Source organism: Rhinolophus sinicus, linkage group LG12 (assembly GCF_036562045.2).
Source record: "Rhinolophus sinicus isolate RSC01 linkage group LG12, ASM3656204v1, whole genome shotgun sequence".
Taxonomy (NCBI): domain Eukaryota; kingdom Metazoa; phylum Chordata; class Mammalia; order Chiroptera; family Rhinolophidae; genus Rhinolophus; species Rhinolophus sinicus.
The window spans coordinates 27869386-27890763 of NC_133761.1; the positions used below are offsets into that span (position 1 = coordinate 27869386).

At 35.6% G+C, this 21378-nt stretch overlaps 1 protein-coding gene across 42 annotated transcripts in view; it reads right to left on the reverse strand.

Annotated features, from left to right (window-relative positions):
- Positions 1 to 21378, reverse strand: part of RIMS2 (regulating synaptic membrane exocytosis 2) — a 592512-nt gene that overhangs the window by 475211 nt on the left and 95923 nt on the right. For 25 of the 42 annotated variants that reach the window (XM_074316891.1, XM_074316853.1, XM_074316856.1 and 22 more), the window contains exons 2-3: positions 9849 to 9881; positions 9363 to 9449 (exon numbers count right to left, since the gene is read on the reverse strand). The exons of the other annotated variants lie outside the window; for them this stretch is intronic. In XM_074316891.1, coding sequence (XP_074172992.1) covers positions 9363 to 9449; positions 9849 to 9881 — 120 coding nt within the window. The remainder of the gene's footprint in view (positions 1 to 9362; positions 9450 to 9848; positions 9882 to 21378) is intronic. 42 annotated transcript variants of the gene reach the window in all.

The following is a 21378-nucleotide window of genomic DNA, read 5'->3' on the forward strand; positions in this document are numbered from 1 at the left end:
AGCTTGGTGTAGATAACTGTAAACCTTGAACTACTGCATGATGTAGCAGCACAGCTGCTATTCATATTGCTGGCAACTAAGATATCAAAATAATAACTAATGAAAGTAAATATATGAGAAGGTACTTTAAAGAGTTGGGTGTAAAAAACAAAACTGCAGATTCCCTGAATCTACACCAAACCTAATGAATTTAAATTTCTGGAGTAGGAACCCAAGAATCTGAATTTTTAAGAAGCTCGCAGATTGTTCTCAGAATTACTAGCATACACATCATTCATGATTTCAACCCTTCGTTGCTCTACAGCTTAATCTATAGCTGCCCCTCTTCTAACATTTACACTAGAACAATAGAGTTCTCCAACCATATTATGCTCTTCAACACATTTGCATATGCTATTCAATCAACTACAAAATCATTTACTTTTTTTCTCCTTAGTACACTTTCTCAACATTCAAGACCTAGCTCAGACTTCAGCAACCCTCCTGATCCCCACCAAGCAAAGCCAAACATTTACGCTTGTGTTGTTCCTCTGAACACTGTATTATACTGTAATTATTCTCATGTGTGTTTTCTGTCTAGGGCCATTCATTTTTTGCCTAGCACAGTATCTTATACATACTAGGTAATTAACATGTGCTTTAAAATTAATTTGAGGTATTTTAAATAAGCAAGAAAAATTCAGTATTTCTAAGATGAGGAATAAATACTTATGTTTAAACATGGTCCAAGTCCTGGTTTCATTACCTATTAGCTGTTTGACACAGCTAGTAAGTTACTTACTCTGAGTACCAGTGTCTGCATCTGTAAAGTGGCGATTTTAATATAGACTCCATTGAGTTACTATGACAATTGAGATAACATAGGAAGGCAACCTCACTCAATGTTTCTGTTTCTGTCTTCTCATTTACATTTTCTGTATGTCTGGGCTACTTGGGCTTGGACTTGGACTTGGGCTTGCATTACTACCTACAATACAATTCAAGGTTTTAGTATCTGAGTATTTATTCTCTTTATCATTTAAAGAAGTAAAATTGTGTCTGATTAATCAAATGGAAAACTGTATTTCTATATTCTCACACTTTTTAACTATGATTATTCTTCCAAGATTTAAGTTGATCAGATATTATAAAGTTTTTTCTTTAAAAGTCCAAATCTGTGAAACTCTTTAACCTTAAGAAGTGACTTGATTATTAATAAAACTGAAGCATTCAAAAAATATCATTTTGACACTGATTTTCATCACAGAATGAATTTGAAGTAATGCTTTCTACAAGTTCATGGCACACAGTTATGGAATGTTACCATTAAATGTAGTCACACAGTTTTTTAGCGTGCTTTTCAAACTGCAAAGTGCACCCCAATACTAGGACATGCAATCAATTTAGCTGCCCAAGACTCACAATTTTTTAATGAAACAGGATAGAACAGAGCATTGGAAAGTGTGCAAGTAAGCATTTCATGCAAATCTTGTTTCTACTTCATACATACATACAAACACACACACATACACACCACATACATATTGTATGTAGGTTTGTGTATATAGGATTATAGTGCAAAATATATTTCTTTTTACGGATGAAAGAAAAAAAAATTTTAATGTGAAAGCTGCTGCTTTACTAATCAGCTGAGAGAAAAGACTAATGTCCTTTTAGGATAAAAGAATAAACATATGTCATAGATGGCCATCCCAGATGAACTTCTAAATAGCTCCCTAAATGCCTATTATAACTCCAACGTTTGTTCTAAAATACAAATCAGATCATATCATCCTATGTGTTATTCCTCTGCCTGAAATGCCTTTTCTCCTTTTCTTGGACAGATGCAGAGGCATCAAAATATTAAGCAGTAGAAAATGCTCAACAAACAGTACCTATAGCATTACCATATAAATAAACAGGGAACTGGACACATAGCGACCCTGACTTAGTAAGTAGCTTCAAGATTTGAAAATATTTTAAAATAGCTAAACGACTTCACTTTCACATAAATTATAAAATTCTCCTCCAAAGTAATAGGAAAAAAAGAATGGCATCCGAATGTATATAGTAGCACTATTCATAATAGTCAAATATTGAAAACAACCTCAATATATAACAATAGTAAAAGAGATAAATAACGCAGTATATTTGGATACTAGAGTACCATAAAGCCATGAGAATGAATGAAATACAACTAGATGCAATTATATGGATGAAATCTCCCAAACATTATGTTGAACAAAATAATACAGACCCAGTAAAATACATACTATGTGATACCATTTGTATAAAGCCTAAGTGTAAATAGGCAAAAATAATCTTTGATGCTAGATAGAAGTCAGAATAAAAGTTACCCTTTGGGGTAGAAGGTAGTCCTCCCTGGAAGTAAGCATGAGGAAGAGATCCTAGAAGGCTGGTAATGTTCTGCTTCTTGCTCTTGGTAATGGTTTCCAGATTAAGTTCACCATCTGGCACTTCAATGAGCTATATATTTTCAATTTGTGCACTTTTCACTACACATTATGTTTTAATAAAATCTTTCCTTTGCAATAAGTAATTTGCTACTTTTACCATTTTTTTCTAAATTCATTTTTCTGTATTAGCAGTCTGTCATTCACAATTTTTCCTTATTTATCCCTTTCTTGAGCCAAAAGGAATTTAAGGTGGTTTTAAAGTACATGACAGATGCAGTCAATTTTAGATTATTCAAATTGAAGAATATCTGTTCTGGACTTGGAAACACACCTATGTGCAGTAACTTCCTTCTCCATTTCAAAACTCCGTATCAACCATTTTGACGAGTCAAGCACCAATAAGAAGCACGTGGCTCACATAAAAACTTTGTCCTTATCATCCTCAATCTTCAGAAAAAGAAAGAACAAGTGGAATTTTTAAAGTAAAATTAAATTAATATATTCTCAAGGACCCTTCAATTTCCACTGTAATTAATTAGACTTCCAAACAATAAAAAGCAACCCTTTTGGGGATCCATCAGCTCTCCCTTATGAGTTACTAATAGGCTGCCCATGCGTTTAGAAATTTCACCTCTAATCCTAGACTTATTTCTATTTCAAGTTAACATAATTAAGTACAGCAAAGGAATCATGTGATACACTTAGTCTTAATCATCAATAGGTATAAGCAGTCTTTCCAAAACTCTCCATAACCAGAAACCTAGAGATTTAGTCTTCTGGAAGAGCTAGGAAAGAAAAATTGCCTCAGAGTCTTAATAGAAAAGATTGTAATGAGTCATGTTAACAATTAACAATTCAGTGAAAGCCTCAAAATGTTGATCCCTAAATTCATTATTTTGCAACTAAAAAAGACACAATTTTGCCTGGACTGTTGGAAAACTACATCAGGAAACTAAATAGGAGAGTGTCATGCAGGGTGGCATGTGGGGTCTCAGCTCCCACTCCCCACATAAGAACGCAGGACATGGTGAGGCCAAACAGGAACACCCACGGAGCCATAGATAGAGGAGTCATACCACTATAATCTCGCTGGTGGCTGGGTTGGAGACACAGGAAGCAGGAGCCACACTATCCGCTACCTGCTGTCCACTTTCTCTGCCAACCAACCTCACTTGCTAGCTGCAATCCGCCATGCTAACTGCAATCCGCTCTTGCCAGCTCAGCCACCATCTTCTCGCTAGCCCCCATTTTCTGCTAGCGTAGCCACCGCAGTTATATTATTGGCCAATGGCTCACTGCTTACAGCTGGCGGCCACGTAGCCACAGCTGATGGCCATCCAATCACAGTTGATGGCCATTTACTACCTGAGCCAGCACCTTTCCACGTGAGACCAAGAGCCTGGAAACTGCACTCCTGGCTCTGTCCCCACAGAGAGTCTTAAGAATCCTCCAAAGCAAATTATCTTTGGAGAGAAACAGCTAACCAATGACTCTTAGATCATGAAGATGACCAAAGTAGACAGCTTCCACACAAGAACAGAAGATTTCTGCTATCTCTGTTCCTTTTTTAAATTATTTTGTTTACTATCCATCTTATTTTTTATTGTACGTTAGCATCTCTGAAGGTCACCTAAAGGTTCCTCAGTATGCTTCCATATATTTTCAGTTATTGTATCTTTAATGTACTATAGTCTTTCACTTTCACCTAAGACAATGCAAAAGTCTCCTTGTAATCCCTCTGAAAAAATTTAATAGGTGTTCCCTGAAACACTACCTATAAATTTCCTTCCTTCCAGACCACATTTCTATATTTGGATTTTCTTCATATTATTAATTCTAATCTTCAGTCTTATAAAAATTAGTCATTACTGCAGTTCAGTAGAAACAATAGCACCAAGAGTAGGGACTGATATTGAGAGTTAGCTTTGCTATAGTAGCATTCTTTTGGCAAATCTTTATCTTTCAGCATTCTGAAATTTCCATCTCATTGCAATAAATGAGAATTAAATGTAAAATAACTATAATAGATATTACGTTGCTCTCTCTTCATGAGCACATGGAGAAACTTTCTAGATGTCCTTGAAGTCAGTTAAGAGCCTGTAACAAGTTTTGGGCAATGAGCTGTGAGCAAAAGTGGTCCATGTCACTTCCTGTTTTCCATGGTTAAGAATAAGGATGAGTTGTCCATTCTCTCTCTTCCTCTGATGCAGCGACCCTGGTAGCTATGTGTTCCAGCAGACTTACCAACAAGATGGAAGCAGCCTGGTTCCTGAGTTACCACTTTAAAGAAAAGCAGTCTATATCCTGTAAATAAGTCTCAGTTTTTTAGTGGACCTGTGCCCCTGGGCCTTGACCTTCACAAATACTTCTCTGCTTTTCTCCCTTTTGGTGAGACAGGAAGGTTAGAGGGGACTGCAGTTGGGTATTTCCCTTCTCTCGTGTTGGTTAGGCTCTACTGAATTAGTTTTCCTTGAGTACGAAAAGCTCTGGGAGTATTTCAAAATGGTTACTTTTCCCTTGTCTCTGCTGGAAGTATGAGAGAATTTTCTCCTGATCTTCACCTTGAGAACCTGGTGGGGTTCCTGAAGGTAAACTCACAAAACTGGGGAGGTCCCCTAAGTCTGGGCCCCCAGGAATTAACTTTTAAGTTAGTCCACACTCAGCCTTCAGTTGTTTGTCAAGTATAGTTTAAGTTTTCCTACCAGAACCTAGTCCCAGTGGTTTCTGCTCCCAGCAAGCTATAATACTCTTTATTCACCTCTATCTCCAGTTGTCGGGCATTGATAAGCCCTGTGACCTCAATTTTCTGATATGTCTAAGAAAATTAAAGAAGAAAAGTTGTTGGTAATTAGTTTGTTCAGGTTTTTTCTTCTTGTGAGAATGGGAATGACAACTTCCAAACTCTACATGTCAAAGACAAAACGTTAAGTCTCCACAATATTGCTAATTGCTAACATGTATTTTCCCCACTTGACTGTGAAATATTTGACAGCAGGAACCACAGTCCTTTTATCTCTGGATTCTTAGTACCCTGCACAGTAACAGAATTCTTCGGGGCTCAATCACGGACCTTCTTATCTGCTGTTCATCACACACACTCTCTCTCTCTCTAGTTTATCTTATCTATTCTTCTAGACAATTCCAAAATTATATGTCCAGCCAATCCATCTCTCTCTTTTAAAGCTGACTAATTTATAGGCATCTTAAACTCAAAAAATTTAAAACTTGGGGCGGCCGGATGGCTCAGTTGGTTAGAGCGCGATCTCTGAACAACAGGGTTGCCAGTTCAATTCCCACATGGACCAGTGAGCTGTGCCCTCCACAACTAGATGAAGACAATGAGCTGCTGCTGAGCTTCCGGAGGGGTGGCTGGGCGGTTCAGTTGGTTAGAGCGTGAGCTCTCAACAATAAGGTTGCCAGTTCAATTCCCACATGGGATGGTGGGCTGTGCTCCCTGCAACTAAAGATTAAAAAAAGCAACTGGACTTGGAGCTGAGCTGCACCCTCCACAACTAGAAGGAAGGACAACGACTTGGAGCTGATGGGCCCTGGAGAAACACACTGTCTCCCAACATTCCCCAATAAAATTTATTTTTTAAAAAAGTTTAAAACTTAAGTTTTAGTTTCTACTCTTAACCTGTTCATCCTTTCCCCTTCTTGATCATAGTTAATGCCATCACCACCCAATTAGTTCTTCCAATCAGAAATTTTGCAGCCATCTTTGGTTCTTTTCTCTTCCTTACTAACTCCCTCCAAATCTACTCCACTAACAAATTATGTCATTTCAACCTCCTAATATAATCCCAATCTACTTCTCCCCATCTTCACTGTCATTAACCTGGTCCATGTCATCATGATTTCAAGCAGAGTCCTTCACAAAAGCCGCCTCATTGCTCTCTCCACTTCTATTCTCACTCACTCATAGAGCAGCCAGATTGATCTTTGTACATAAATTAAATCATATCACTCCCACGTTTAAAACTTTTCAATATCTTCCCTTTATATTGATACTCAGCCCTAATCCTACCTCTGGAGCCTCATTTCCTGACACATTCCCTCTTGAGACCACTATATTAATTTACAGCACACTGGGCTTCTTTGTATCTCTCAAATCCTTAACTACCTAAAAACTTTCATATATATTCCCTATGCTTAAAAAAACACTCTTCCTCTTAGCATATTTTCCTATTAAAACACCTCATAATCAAAGAAGATTACTATATTAAATGGTCATCTAATTGCAGTGATTCAAATTTTAGATTTTTCAAGTATTTAAAAGTATATTATCATATCACAACACGAGTAAAACTTATATGAAAATTCAAACAAACTAATCCAATTGAGTAGTTTAATTTGTATCTAAAACTCTTACTTACCTTTGATATTATGCTAGATGTTGGGGCTACAACATTAAAATAACAGTTGCATCACAAAGCATTTATCATTCTTTTCCTAGTATGCCCATACTTAATTATCCAGGAACATGTTTGAAAATTTACATATAATTTATATTGCCTTTATGGACAATTTTCCCTCATTTTGATGCTGATGCAAAGAAATAGTGAAGTAAAGATGATAAAATTATTTAATTTGTATATTAAGCAATTTTTGCAAGGGTTGAATGAACTGCCAACTGAAACAAAAAGCTCAATTTTCTATGCCTCAAAGTTTAAAGAAAATCAAAGTTGGATACACTGTTCTACTTATACCTACAATTTCATGTGAATTTCCCAAATTTCATTAAAATGAAATTACTGTTCAGGAAATATTAGATTTTTAATACTGATAGAACATTTACTTAGTTATTCTACTATGAAAATGTTTATACAGAATACAAAAAAATTAAGTCCTACCTTTTAACATTTAATAAACTAAAATAAATACATGAAATTTTGCTCTCAGAAATAATTTTATGGATGAATAAATATAAAGTAAGCAGATAAGAAGCTATTCCACTCAAATGGTAATCAAAGAGAGAAACAAAGGAGATGACGCAGAAAGAAGTCGTAGACTCTGATCAAAGAGAACAAAAATTGAAAGAGAAGATTCAGAAGTAATCCTAGTCTGTGGATCAGAAAGATAAAGGAAATCTCCTAGAAAATTATATACCAGAAATCTTCCGCGTAAGAATGAAGATGAAGAAGGCAACTATTGAGAGAACCTATTAATTCTGAATTTTTAAATCTGCACAAATCACAGAACCACAAGAATAAATGAGTTGTCCAAGAAACTTTAATGGAAATAATACCTACTAACCAAGAATTAATTTTTAAAACATCTGAAAGTACTAGTCTTTTCTCCTATCATCTTCTTATCCAAAAATCAAAGCAATTTGAATTATATTTATATTGAAGGAAAGCTATTTCTTTTCAAATTTGCCTTGATCTTTGTTTATGCCAATCAGCTGTTACTTTGTTTGAATAGATATCACTTTTTAAAGTTACTAATAAAATATCTATTTTATTTAATGCCTATCTTAATCTACTATATAATAAGACTTAATCTTGATTATTCTCTAAAAGTCACAAACAAGATACATAACTGAAGTCACTTAAAATTGAGGCAAAGTTGCACCTAATTATATTTTGTTATTGATTTTACTATTTTATTATGTTTCAGTGCCTTAGAGAAAAATGAGGAAAACAATGACATTGTGTGCCATTTAATACAATTTTTGCTAATTAGAAAGAGTATTAAATTTATTCCTATTCATTGTGACACAGTATTATTATATCATAAAATGATAAAACGTGTAAAATAAATTATAAAGAAATATTTATTGCATTCCGATTATAGATGAGCCACTCTGCTAGATGCCAAAGATCAAAGACAGCAACAGTTCCAATTCTAGAACCACATATCAACTATTAGGAGTGGTATATCACAACGTATTTTACTTCCGTTGAAACTGAAACACTGACAAAATTGAAAATAAAATGCATGCAAAGTAACAATAAAACGGTTGAGGAGATTATCCTCACCTATAACAACACAAGAAGACATTTATCTTCTAGTTTGCATTTAAAGGCAAAAGTGAATGTTTTTTATATATTTCATCTTAGGGCTTCTAAGTAGCCATTCTCATTCTCTCCTAGAGGTCATGTCATTTCTCAGTCTGTCCATTCCTACAACCAAACCATCTTCTCCACTGACATAAACTCCTTCTTTACAAAAGCACAGAGGTTGTGTAAAATGGAAGTTATCATGGGGAGACTAGAATTTAAATACTCACATATGCAGTCTTTCTCACATTTTCAGAGTTACTTCCACTTAACAACCTAAATAATATTGCTTCCATGAAGTTAAAAAGATACAAGTGTGAAAAACTTTTTAACGAATGATTTTTAATCTACTAACAACTAAAATAGATAGAATGGACTTTTTTTTAATGTTTCAGGTCAATGTGAAAATAAATTCTTCATTTCCCAAATTATGGTTCATAATCTAATGAAATGTTCAGTGAAAACAAGATTCAGTAGTCAAATAAGTTTAGCAAACATGGCATGTTCTAACATTTTGTAGCACATTTAGGCAGTCAGAAGCATTACAATAAAAAAAACCTGCTTAATCTTTCTTAAAACAACTTTTCTGAAACTATTCGACCAAAGATTGAATTTGGGAATTAAAACCTTGTGATGTCTTCTGGAATTATTTTTGAGAAAAAAAAAACTCTTTGGAATATATTATATTATTGGAGAAAGATATTTTACTGGATTAATACAGTTCACGTTATTTATAGTAAACTGGGGGGGTGTGGGGAATTACCTCTTTGTTGTTACTACCCTATAAATTATCCTTTGCTTTTTCGATTTCCATGGGCTAATTAAAGGTATAAGTATAAAGCTCATAACCTAACAATATTCATTTCTGAGGAATAATATTCCAAGGGCAGTATTTTAATACATACTCTTCAGTATGTTATACTATCAGAGATAATATTTAGTCTATACAGATCAGCTTACTTACGTCTGGGGCTCCTTTTCATTTTGTTGTTTTTGCTGGGGCTGAAGAACGTTATTTACCAGTTCAGTGATCCCACTAAAGGGAAACCACCTGTTTAAATAAGCAAATAATGTGACTGAATAACCAAATGAATAACAACGTAGGTCAAATGTTTTCTTATTCATAATAAAAATACACAGGCACAAAAGCTACAGCCAATGGAAATGTGAGCTCCAATTAACCATCCAGGCAGTCAGAAGGTAGGGAAATTAAGTTTGAACACTTAACCAGTCCACAAGCAGGCAGCAAAAAACTACATCCAGTCAGTATGTGGATGACGTAAGAAACTGCAGGCACCTCTCTAATAAGCCAGAAAGTCAGAAAGCAGAAGACACACTAGCTGCAGCCTATCCAGTATTAGTGGAAGCTAATACCATCCAAGGTGCAGAAAGCAGAATATGGCGAAGGTACAGAAGTCAAGCCTACTGCACTCTTAATACATTTACTTACTGTGTCGGCTGTGGTTTGTGTTCTTCTTTGACCCTAAAAAGATAAGTTTGCACAACTGAGTGCACTGTACTATGAAAAAATTTCTATCTACAGATTTGTGGTCATATAAAAAGGACAAATGAGGTTTGTTACATAAAAAAGCTTAGTGCTTTGATATATATTGTAATTATACATTTTAATTAATTTGACACACAAAAGAGAATTTGAATCATTTGTACTTAATGGAGGACTGATATTAAAACTCTACCACTGTTCTAACGATTTCATGATTTAGTCTTCAAGTTTTCTGCATATTTTTGTTGATACTGATATTGACACTTTTAAAATAATTATTGTAAGGTACCATATTAAATACCATATCTAATTTGATTTACTGAAGATTAATAGATTTCCTCTTTATGTTTTAAATTTATTCATTAAAATAAATTGAAGTAAAAGCATAGAATTTAAATAAAATATAAGTTTTTAAAAATGTATCTGATGGTATTTACTGCTTAAAAAGCAGATAAAGGAATTGGAAAAAGGGGGTTATGTATCCAATCTACCTAAAAATATCTACTGAAATAACTATGTATATTAAATTTAAAATATTCATAAGCTAAAGTAAATTATTCATATAACAGTCTAAATATGTATTTAAACTATAATCAACACAGTACTTCACTGAAATAACACTGGATATTTAAAAAGTACAGAAAGATCATACACAAGGTAGCAATGACTCTGAAATTTGGCTTCCTACACTTTGCCTAGGACTGCTCCTGAGCGGTAAACAAACCTATGACTCAGTAATGACTTGATTAGCTTTTAGTTTCCCAAAATAAGACTAAGAATTGGTAATAAAAACCAGTCACCAAAATCTAGGACTTTCATTAGGAAATTTTATTAACGCAGTAAATTAAATTCTCTTTAAATCAAATTGATTTTCGTTTCCAGTATATTCTTATTTATAATGATTTAAGCAATAATTTAAAAGATATACCATTATCCCAATAAATAAATATAACTGGTAATTATATACATAATAACCGAAAAAAAAATTATGTGTTTTCTGCATAAACTTCAAAAAGTATAACAGTTTTGGCCTGGAGCTAAAGCCACATCATTTAGTATATAAATAGTAATATAATGGATTAGTTATAAAAGATTTTATTTAACACCAAATATATTAACAAACAAACACAAGCAAACTATAGTGACATTGGATTCTATCTAAAACACTTACCACTGTATTTCTTTAATAAGACAAAACTCTCTTAATATTTTAGAACAAAAGAAGTCGAACATAGATAATGACAAAGAAAGATTACTACACCAGCTCATCAAAATGGAGAACAATTCAAGATTACCCTTCACCAAATAATGTGTTAAAAACAACAAATATTGAAATAAATATGTAAAAGAGGAGATATTGAAATCCTGAGCGATATGCTGAAAGGAATCATGTTATTCTTAATTGGTGACAAACACTTTTACAGTAAATAAATTGATATTAATCTACAAATCAGTTTCCAATTTCAAATCTTTACTTGAAAAAATTAATAGACATAAAATTCTAATTACCAATTCAGGAACTATTTCTGGGCTTTGTAAAATATTTATATATGAAATATACAAACATTTGTATCAGCTTCCCAGTTAAAATACCGGTTGCCAAAAAATAGAATACAAGTGGACACTTTAGTCAATGTTGCTCAAGCAGTAGTTCTCCGTAATCAGAAGTGTCTGAGAAATCAGAGGTGTCTCAGATGCTGATGGTAACCACTTTGAGCACCTCTTGTAATTGCAGAAGTCCAATGTGACTTGTATTCATCTTTTGTTATTGATATATATCGAGTATTACAATTTTAATACAGTTTTCCTTTCTTAAAATGTATATACATTTTTTGGCACCCTCTGTATGTATCATAATATGGTAATATAAATATTTATCCTGTCTTTAATACAATCATGAGTATAAAATTATTATTTTTTTCAATATTTTAAATAAAAATCAAACCTCAAAGTATCTGACCATAATTAAAATTCATGTTTAGATAATAATTTAAGAACTGGTAATATGAAAAACTAATTACATAATATACTTCTTTGACATTACTGACAATAAACTCCTATATTCCTGTATTCCAAAAAGTGTATGAGGGAATGCCCAGCTTCAGTCTGATACACAAAGAGATTGGAAATTATTACTTCAGTCCTTACAAGAAAAAAAGCTGAACAAACTGAAAATCAACAACTCTTTTTAAAGCCATAAAGAATTTAGGTCACCAAGCAAACTGCTGCCCTGAAAACTAGAGAAAAAGACAAGCGGATACAGAGTATCACATATCACATTTTAACAAGAGTATACACCCAGCAACAGAAGTCCATACTTGGAGCCAATGTCTGTAGGAACACTCTGTACTATAATTTACCAATTGCTGTACCTCCAGTGTAAAGTAGATTGAGAGTTTAAAATTCCAAGAGGTCCTAGTCTTAGGCATTTCCATAAATTTTACCTCCAGGAGCCCTACCAGTTGCTCACTGAAAAGATCAGACAAAAATCTCCTGCATCCAGCAGAAGGAAAGGAAAGTAACCCTTTTTAAACACTCCCAGAACTCTATACTCTGAACAATCCCAGCATCAAGGGAAAATATTTTAACAGAACCTAACCAACTGGAGTTTTACAAAAACCAAACAACCTTGAGGAAGGTAAATACCAAATTATAGTCCCCTCTAGCCTTTGCTGTGGGAGAAGGAAAATATCAAACTACAGCTCCCTCTAACCTTCTTCATGGGCAGAAGGAATGTACCCAACTCAGGCTCACTAAAAAACTGAGACCTAATTATAGGACTGTCCAATGCTTCTCCTATATCAACACCTTACAAACAAATCGTTAGTATTCCTGAATAGTAACAGGATTACAACTAAAACAACTGCAAGATTTAGACACTATTTAGTAAGGAGTCTCTAGGGAAACACAAAACAGAAAGAAGGCAAAAATAAAAACAATAGAAGAGAATATTCTGAAAAGTTGACTGAGTAGAAAGCAACAGAAATCAATCTCCCCACTTAGACAACAATGGCTAAATCTGTCTGATATAACTATTTTGGCACTCTGCAGTCTATTGAAAGTTTTCAACTTCAGAAGGCTTGCATTGTACATTGTTGTTAATTTCGGTCAATTTGAGCTTTTAGCATGCTGACAGCTACCTATTCCCTCATCTTCCAGACCCATGGTGGGTAGTTGTACAACTGTTCCTGGAGCAACCTGCACACGTGCAGGTTCCAGGGTAGGTAAAAAGGACCCTGTCCTCCAACAGAAAACAACAAAACCAAATGAAGGGAAAGCATATGATTTCCCAAGTTACCACATGATTAGATTCAAATGTCCAGTTTTCAATGAAAAGAAAAATTACAACGCATACAGAAAAATAGGAAAGTAAGGTCAATTCAAAGGAAAAAATGATCAACAAAAACTATCCCTAAAAAATCCTGATGGCAGATCTACTAGACAAAGACTAAATCAACCATTTTAAACATGTTCAAAGAAGTAAAATAACATGTGGAGAAAATTAAAAAAAAAAAAAAATGTATGAACAAAATGGAAATGTCAATAAAGAGACAGAAACCCTAAAAATAACCCAAAAAGGAATGCTGAAGGTGAAAGTATAGTAACTGACATAAAAAAAATTCACTAGAGAGATACAGAGTTAGATTTTAGGAGGGAGAAGAAATCTTGAAGATGAAACAATGTAAATTACTGAATCAGAGGAACGCGATAAAAAAAGATTGAAGAAAAGTGAACAGAGCTGAAGGGACCTGTGGGACACCATTAAGTAGACCAATATAGGGTTGATGTGGAAATTCCAGAAAAAGAGACAGGAAAAGAGGAGGCAAAGGGAAATTCCAGAAAAAGAGACAGGGAAAGAGGAAAAAATAATGGCTGGGATTGGAGATCCAAGATGGCAGAGTAGATAAACACTGTGCTTGCCTCCTCCCATGACCACATTGAAATGACAACTAAATTATAGAACAATCAACCTGGAGAACCATCTGAAGTCTAGCTAAATAGAAGTTTTATAACTAAAGATATAAAGAAGCCACACAGAGACTGGTAGGAGGACAGAGATGCAAAAAGGGCTGGCCCCACACCTGCATGTGCTGGTTGTGAATTGGGAGGGATCTCAGCTGTGGAGATCCCCCACAGAGCAATAGGGGAACCCAGCCCCACTCGCAGTTCTCCAGCCCAGAGTACGGGTACCAGAAGAGGAGTTCCTACATCTGGCTGTGAAAAACAGTGGTGATTCTGACTGTCCAGGTAGGATGGAAGGCTGTGGGAAATCCAGACATCTTCTTAAATCCAGACACAGACTCACTGGCTCGCACGCACTCATCCTGGACTCCACTGGAGGGACAATGATGAGGGAGGAGTCAGAGACAGACACAGAGAGACTGAGTTGTGTGGCTTCAGGACAAGAACTGCAGGAACAGTCACCATTTTCCCTGTGTAGAATCCTTCTCCCTTGCAGCCAGTAGGCGGGTGCATCATTCCTGTGTTCAGCCACGCCTCCAACACAGCCAAATCTGAAACTGTATTGGCCTGGTGAACTCCGCTAGCTCCACATTGGTGACTCCCTGGGACACTGCCCCACCCAACTCACACAATGCAGGAGGCACTTTCTCAGTTAGCATTGAGCACTGCCAACATTGCACTATTTCTTGGACAACTCTCAGGGATCCATGGGCCCCAGGTCGGTGATGACTGCCCTTAGTGTGCTTTGTGACTTTTGCTGAGTAGCTCCAGGTTCAGCACTGACACCAAACCAAAACATCCATTAACCTGGTGAACACCACTCATCTCACCCTGGTGACTCCCTGACATCCTGTCTCACCCAACTCGTGTACTGCAGGAGGCTCAATCAGTGGCTGAGCCTTCCCTGGGAGCTGGCAGATGGCAACAGGAGCTACCCCAGACAAGGATGTGGCAGCCATCCTTGGTTCACAGCATGGCCTCTCATATGCAACTCCAGGTCCAGTACAGGAAGTGATCAACCATGGATTGCTGTCTAGTTCCTATCAGGTAGTCCCTGGATGGTCACAGACAGTGAGAGACATGGGCCTGCACCGGAGCCCCTCCCAAGAGGCCCCAGAATCAATATACCTGTAGGTCAGCTTCAGACCACAGCAGAGCACCACCCAATTAGCCCCACAAGAGGCAAACCCAAAGGGCGGTCTCAACAGGCACCAGAGCCCACTGGGGGCTAATCCTACTCTGTGGGGTAAGCTCTCTACGCAGAAGTCTGTAAGCAGTGGACATGGCCAAACTCACAAGCCAGTCAGCCTGAGAATCAATCCCACTGACTGACTTGCCAATAGCAATCAAGGTTCAACTATAAAAAGAAGATACATACAACCCACACAAGAGACACTCCTGGGGCACTCAGCACAAGTGACCAGGGAGACTGTGCCACTGTGCCCCACAGGGCACCTACTACATAGGGCCACTGACCAAGACTGGTAAATGTAGCAGATCTACCTAATACATAGAAACAGAGAGGCAGCCAAAATGAGGAAACAAAGAAATATGTCCAAAATGAAAGAACAGGAGAAAACTCCAGAAAAAGAACTAAACAAAATAGAAAAAAGCACCCTACAACATAGAGAGTTCAACATAATGGTTATAAGAATGCTCAAAGAACTTAGTGAAAACTTCAACAAACAGAAAGAAAGCAAAAGGGCATAGAGCCATTTAAAAAACAACCAATCAGAAGTAAAGAAATACAATAATTGAAATAAAGAATACACTTGAAAAAATCGCCAAAAGACTAGATGAAGTAGAGGATCAAATCAGCGATTTGGAAAATAAGGTAGAAGAAAACACTCAAACAGAATAGCAAAAAGAAAAAAGAATCCAAAAAACAAAAAAATTAGAATAGTTTAAGGGGCCTCTGGGACAACATCAAGCGTAACAGCATTCACAACATAGGGATAACAGAAAGAGAAGAGAGAGAGAGAGCAAGGAATTGAAAATCTATTTGAAGAAATAATGATGGAAAATTTTCCTAACCAGACAAAGGAAATAGACGTAGAACCCCAGAAAGCACAGAGTCCCAAATAAGATGAACCCAAAGAGGCCTACACCAAGACACATAATTAAAAATGCCAAAGAGCAAAAACAAAGAGAATCTTAAATGCAGTAAGAAAAAAAGCAGTTAGTTACCTACAAGAGAGCTCCCATAAGACTGTCAGTTAATTTCTCAACAGAATCTTTGAAGGCCTGAAAGAATTGGCAAGAAATATTCAGTGATGAAAAGAGTAAGGACCTACAACCAAGATTACTCTACCCAGCAAAACTATCATTTAAAATCGAAGGACATATAAAAAACTTCCCAGACAAGAAAAAACTAAAGGAGTTTATCACCACCAAACAAGTATTACAAGAAACGTTAAAGGAACTCCTTTAAGAAGAATAAAAAGATCCAAAATATTAAAAATAAAATGGCAATAACTACATATCTATTAACAATTACTTTAAACAGAAATGGTTAAATCCTCCAATCAAAAGAAATAGGGTGGCTCAATGCATAAGAAAACAAAACCCTTACAAGAGACTCACTTCAGATCGAAAGACACATAGACTGGAAGTAAAGGGATGGAAAGTAAATGGAAACAAACAAACAAAAAAAACCCTGGGGTATAATATTTGTATCAAACAAAATACTCTTTAAAACAAAGGTTATAACAAGAGACATAGAAGGATACAGTAATCCCACTTCTTGGTATTTATCCGAAGAAACCCAAAACACTACTTCAAAGGGACATGTGCATTCATATGTTCACTGCAGCATTATTTACATAGCAAAGATATGGAGGCAACCTGGGTGTCCATCAATGGAGGAACGGATACAGAAGAGGTGGTACACATACACAATGAAATATTACTCAGCCATAAAAAAGAATGAAATTTTGCCATCTGTAATAACATGGATGGACCTAGAGTGGAGTAAGTCAGACTCAAAAAGACAAATGTCATATGATTTCACTTATATGTGGAATCTAGAGAACAGGATACATGAAAAATCAAAACAGAAACAAGTTTATAGATACAGAGAACATTTTAATGTTTGCCGGATTGGGGGGTGGGGCTTGGGAAGATGGGTGAAGGGGGAAGGGAATCAAGAGGTACAAATTTGTAGTTACAAAATAATCATGGGGATATAGAGTATAGCATGAGGAATATACTAATATTGTAATAACTGAGTATGATGTCAGATGGGTGCTGGATTTATTGGTGTGATAACTTTGTAATCATTGTGTTTAATGTCTAATCACTGTTTTTAACACCTGAAACTAATATAATATTGTGTGCCAACTATAAGTGAAAAATATTTTTAAAAAAGAAAGAATGTAAAGGGATGGAGAAGATATATTAACACTAATATTATAAAAAGAAAGCTGGAGTATCTACATTAATTTCAGAAAAAGTTAACTTCAGAGCAAGGAAAATTATCATTGATAAAGATGGGCATTCCATAATGATAAAGGAGAGACTTCTCTAAGAACACATAATAATGCTTACTGTGTATGCATCTAACAGCAGAGTGTCAAAATCCAAGAGGCAAAAATTGATAGACTGGCCACAAAAAATAGACAAATCTACTGTTACAGAATAAGATTTCACACTTCAATCAGTAATTGACAGATCCAGCAGGCAGAAAATCAGTAAGGATATAGTTGAACTAAATAGCATCATCAATAAAATGGATCTAATTGACATTCTATAATATTTAATCTAATAATACAGAATACACATTATTCTCCAGCTGATATGGAATGTTCACCAATATAGACCACATCCTGGGCCGTAACACACTCTTTAACAAATTTAAAAGAATACAAATCATACAGAGTATGCTGTGTTCCAATGAAATTGAACCAGAAATCACTAACAGAACTGTTGGAGACTATAAAATAGTGTGAAGCTATGCATATTTACATATTATAGATGATAGATACATCGATTGATAGATCAATAAATAGATGATAAATAGATGATGAGAGAGAGAAAGAGAGAGAGAGAGAGAAGTGTTATCTACACAGGATAATATACATATTTCCTCATTTTGTCCACTAAAAGGGCCTAAAAAGTGACACCTCAGTACAATGAGCACACCTAGCACCAGATCTTGGCTTCTAAATACCACTTTCCAATCAAAGTAATCAAGGCTACTGGCAGAAATGGCTGGTTTTTGGCAAGAAAATGTCAGAAAGCAAGGAATTACTCAAAAATGAAAGAGAAAAAAAGGATGGAACATATCAAAAAGACAGAAACCAACCTGAAAGAACTCCAAATGGCCAAAGCTGGAACAATTTGAGGACAAAATAATTAATAGTATTGATTATAAACCTTCCCCCAAAACATAAATATCCATGAATCCATATTAACAAACATAAATGTGCAGATGAAAGGGCATATCTTCCTTACAGAAAAATTACAAACAACAAATGTGAAAGGTATGAGGGAAATAGAAAATCACCATTAGAACATCACAGTAATAACTGCTGCAGATAATACCATGGTCAAAACTTAAAGAAAGAGGATATTTGCATAGCTTCAAAGTATCTTGCCCAAAATATTTATTAATCACTATGGTTTTAATATATGTCCACAAATTCTTTGATATTCCTCTATGAAGGTGGTGGAGCGTGATTCCTCTCCGGTTAAATGGGGACTGGAATTAGTAACTCACTTCTAACCAACAGAGGATGGAAAGAGAAAAAACAGTAACTTGTAAAGTTGGAAAAACCTGACAGACCTGGTCTTAACCATGTGAGCAAAGGTAACCCCCGATTTGATGTGGGACTACTGTGGAATTCTTCAGTAGTCCCACATAAGGAATTCATAACCTCAGTCTAGTCATGAGAAAACAAAGCCAAAATGAGGGAGATTCTACAAAATACCTGCATAGTACTTTTCAAAATGTGAAAGTCATAAAAACAAGGAATGATTGAGAAACTGTCACAAACTGGAAGAGACTAAAGAGACAATGCAACTAAATGCAACCTGATATCCTAGATTGGATCCTGGGACAGAAAAAGGACATTAGTGAGGCAAAATAGTAAAATTCTAGTAAAGCCTACAGTTTTTACCAGTGTTGTACCAGTACTATTTTCTTTGCTTTGATAAATACACCACAGTTATATAAGTTATTAATAATGTAGTTAGCTAGATGAATGGGATACAGCAACTTTCTGTATTATCTTTGCAACATTTCTGTAAATCAAAAATTACTTCTAAATGAAAATTTGAAAAATAGAAACCTTCCTACAAAGAAAACTCCAGGCCCACATGGTTTCAATGGTGAATTCTATCAAAATTTTAAGGAATAAATAATACTTGTCTTTCACAAAGTTACATTTATCTTTCAAAAAATAGAAGGGGAAAGAATGCTTTCCATCTCATTTTGTGAAGCAAGTATTATTACTGTATATCAAAAATACAGAAACTTAATTCAAGAAAACGATTAATATCCCCCACGAATATAGATGCAAAAATCCTTAATCCAATGGCAAATTGAACCAGCAACATATAAAAAGGTGTGGGGACAGCGTCCCAGAGAGCAGTTTCCAGGCTCTTGGCCTCACGTAGGGAGGTGCTGGCTCGGGTAGTGAATGACCATCGACTGTGATTGGTTGGCCATCAGTTGTAACCGGTAAGCCAATTGGCTACTGATGTAACTGCGGCGCTGCGTTGATTGGTTGGTTAGTTGGCAGGCAGGGAAGTGAATGGCAGACTGTGGATCGTGTGGCTACTACTGCGTGTGTCTTGCCCAGCATCCAGTGAGACTATAGTGGTGTGACTCCCCTACCTATGGCTCCGTGGGTGTTCCTTTTTGGCCTAGCCACATCCTGCATTTTTATGTGGGGAGCCAGAGCTGAGACCCTGCAGGCCGCCCCACACGACAAAAGGATAACACATTATGACCGTATGTTGAATTTACAATGGCCTACAACCTGAACGAGAGAGCAAACTGGAAAGCATGAACCATCTATCAGAGTTTTGACACAGGGAAGATGTGCCGTTACTGAACATTATTTCTCAGCTCTAAACCTACCCTTCTTCACTTGATTCTCTGACTTGTGCTCGGGCATTACCCACCACATTTCTGCTTTGCCAGCTGGCTCCATGTTAGGCTCTGCCAACAAGAGCTGCTAGTAGGAGACGGTAAGGCTTTTTGTTCCTTCCTGTTTTTTCCTGTGTGCTTTCTGATTGTTTTCCTCCTGTTTCATGTTCTTGTGAGCAACATACTAGTGACATCTCTTCACTGGTAGTAGGTTCTCTCCAAATCAGTACCTCAATTGCCTTTGTAGTTTTTCCAACATTTGCTGAGGCACCAGCACTATAGCTAGTTAGTGTCCATTTTCAGAGATCCCAGCACCATGGGACCCATTTTCCAAGCTTCTAAGCTTTAAGAATTCTAGCTTCAGTTTTTTTTCCCCAGTCGTAGAGGTGGAAGCAACTTGCAGCACCTGCCATTTCTGTGATATTTTTTTTTCCTTTTCAATTTCATGCAACCCTAGTTAATTATTTAATTACTTTTTCTATGTTGAAATTACTGGTATGGTTTCTGTTGCCTGACTGGCCCTTACTGATACAATGATTACATTCTTAAAGTAATCAGATAAACAACTTAAGAAAAGAAAGATACTAGAAATGCTAACCAAAAAAGAAAAAGATCACATGGAAACATAAGACAAGGAAAACATAACAGCTAAAGAACAAATGAGTTAATCAAATCAGTTAATTTAAAGCTAGATTAAAGAAGTCTCTCAGAAGTTATAAGGTAAAGAGAAATAAAATATAACAGAAAAATCAAGACTCTGGAGGTTAAAAGTAAAGGTGAAAACACTTAACAAACAGGAGTAACAGAGAAGGAAAATTTTTTAAATGAGCGGCAAATACATTTGAAGAAATAATGAAGATAAATTTACCAGCACTAACAATGAAATACCTCAGATTAAAAGGATCTATAGATCTCCAAACAGATGAGATAAAGAGCCCACACCAGGACAAATTCTAATTGTGAAGGATACAAAAGTCAGGGAAAAAAATCTGAATAATTATAACAAGAAACAACAGATCATCTTTCAAAAAAAAAAACTATCAGACTGACTGATATCAGGCTTCTTGAAAACAAGAAGTCAAAACAGCATTTTAAATATTGAAGGAAATTTTGAACTCAGAATGTTTATATATCCAAGCTGTCATTCAAATGGGAGGGTATAATTAAAATACATAGTTTCAGTTATACAAGATCACAAAAGACTTGCTACACAAAAACCTCTATTGAAAACAGTGAGTACTTGGGAAAAAGCTCTCAAATAACAAGAGAATCAAAACCAGGAGATATGGCAAGATATATACATATGGAGTAAGGGTGATCAAATATCTTACTAAAATCTATTGTTGCCCATTTTGTTAAAATTGTTTAAAAACTAAAGTATATTTTAAAATAACTGAACTAAAATTCTAGACAAAATCAACA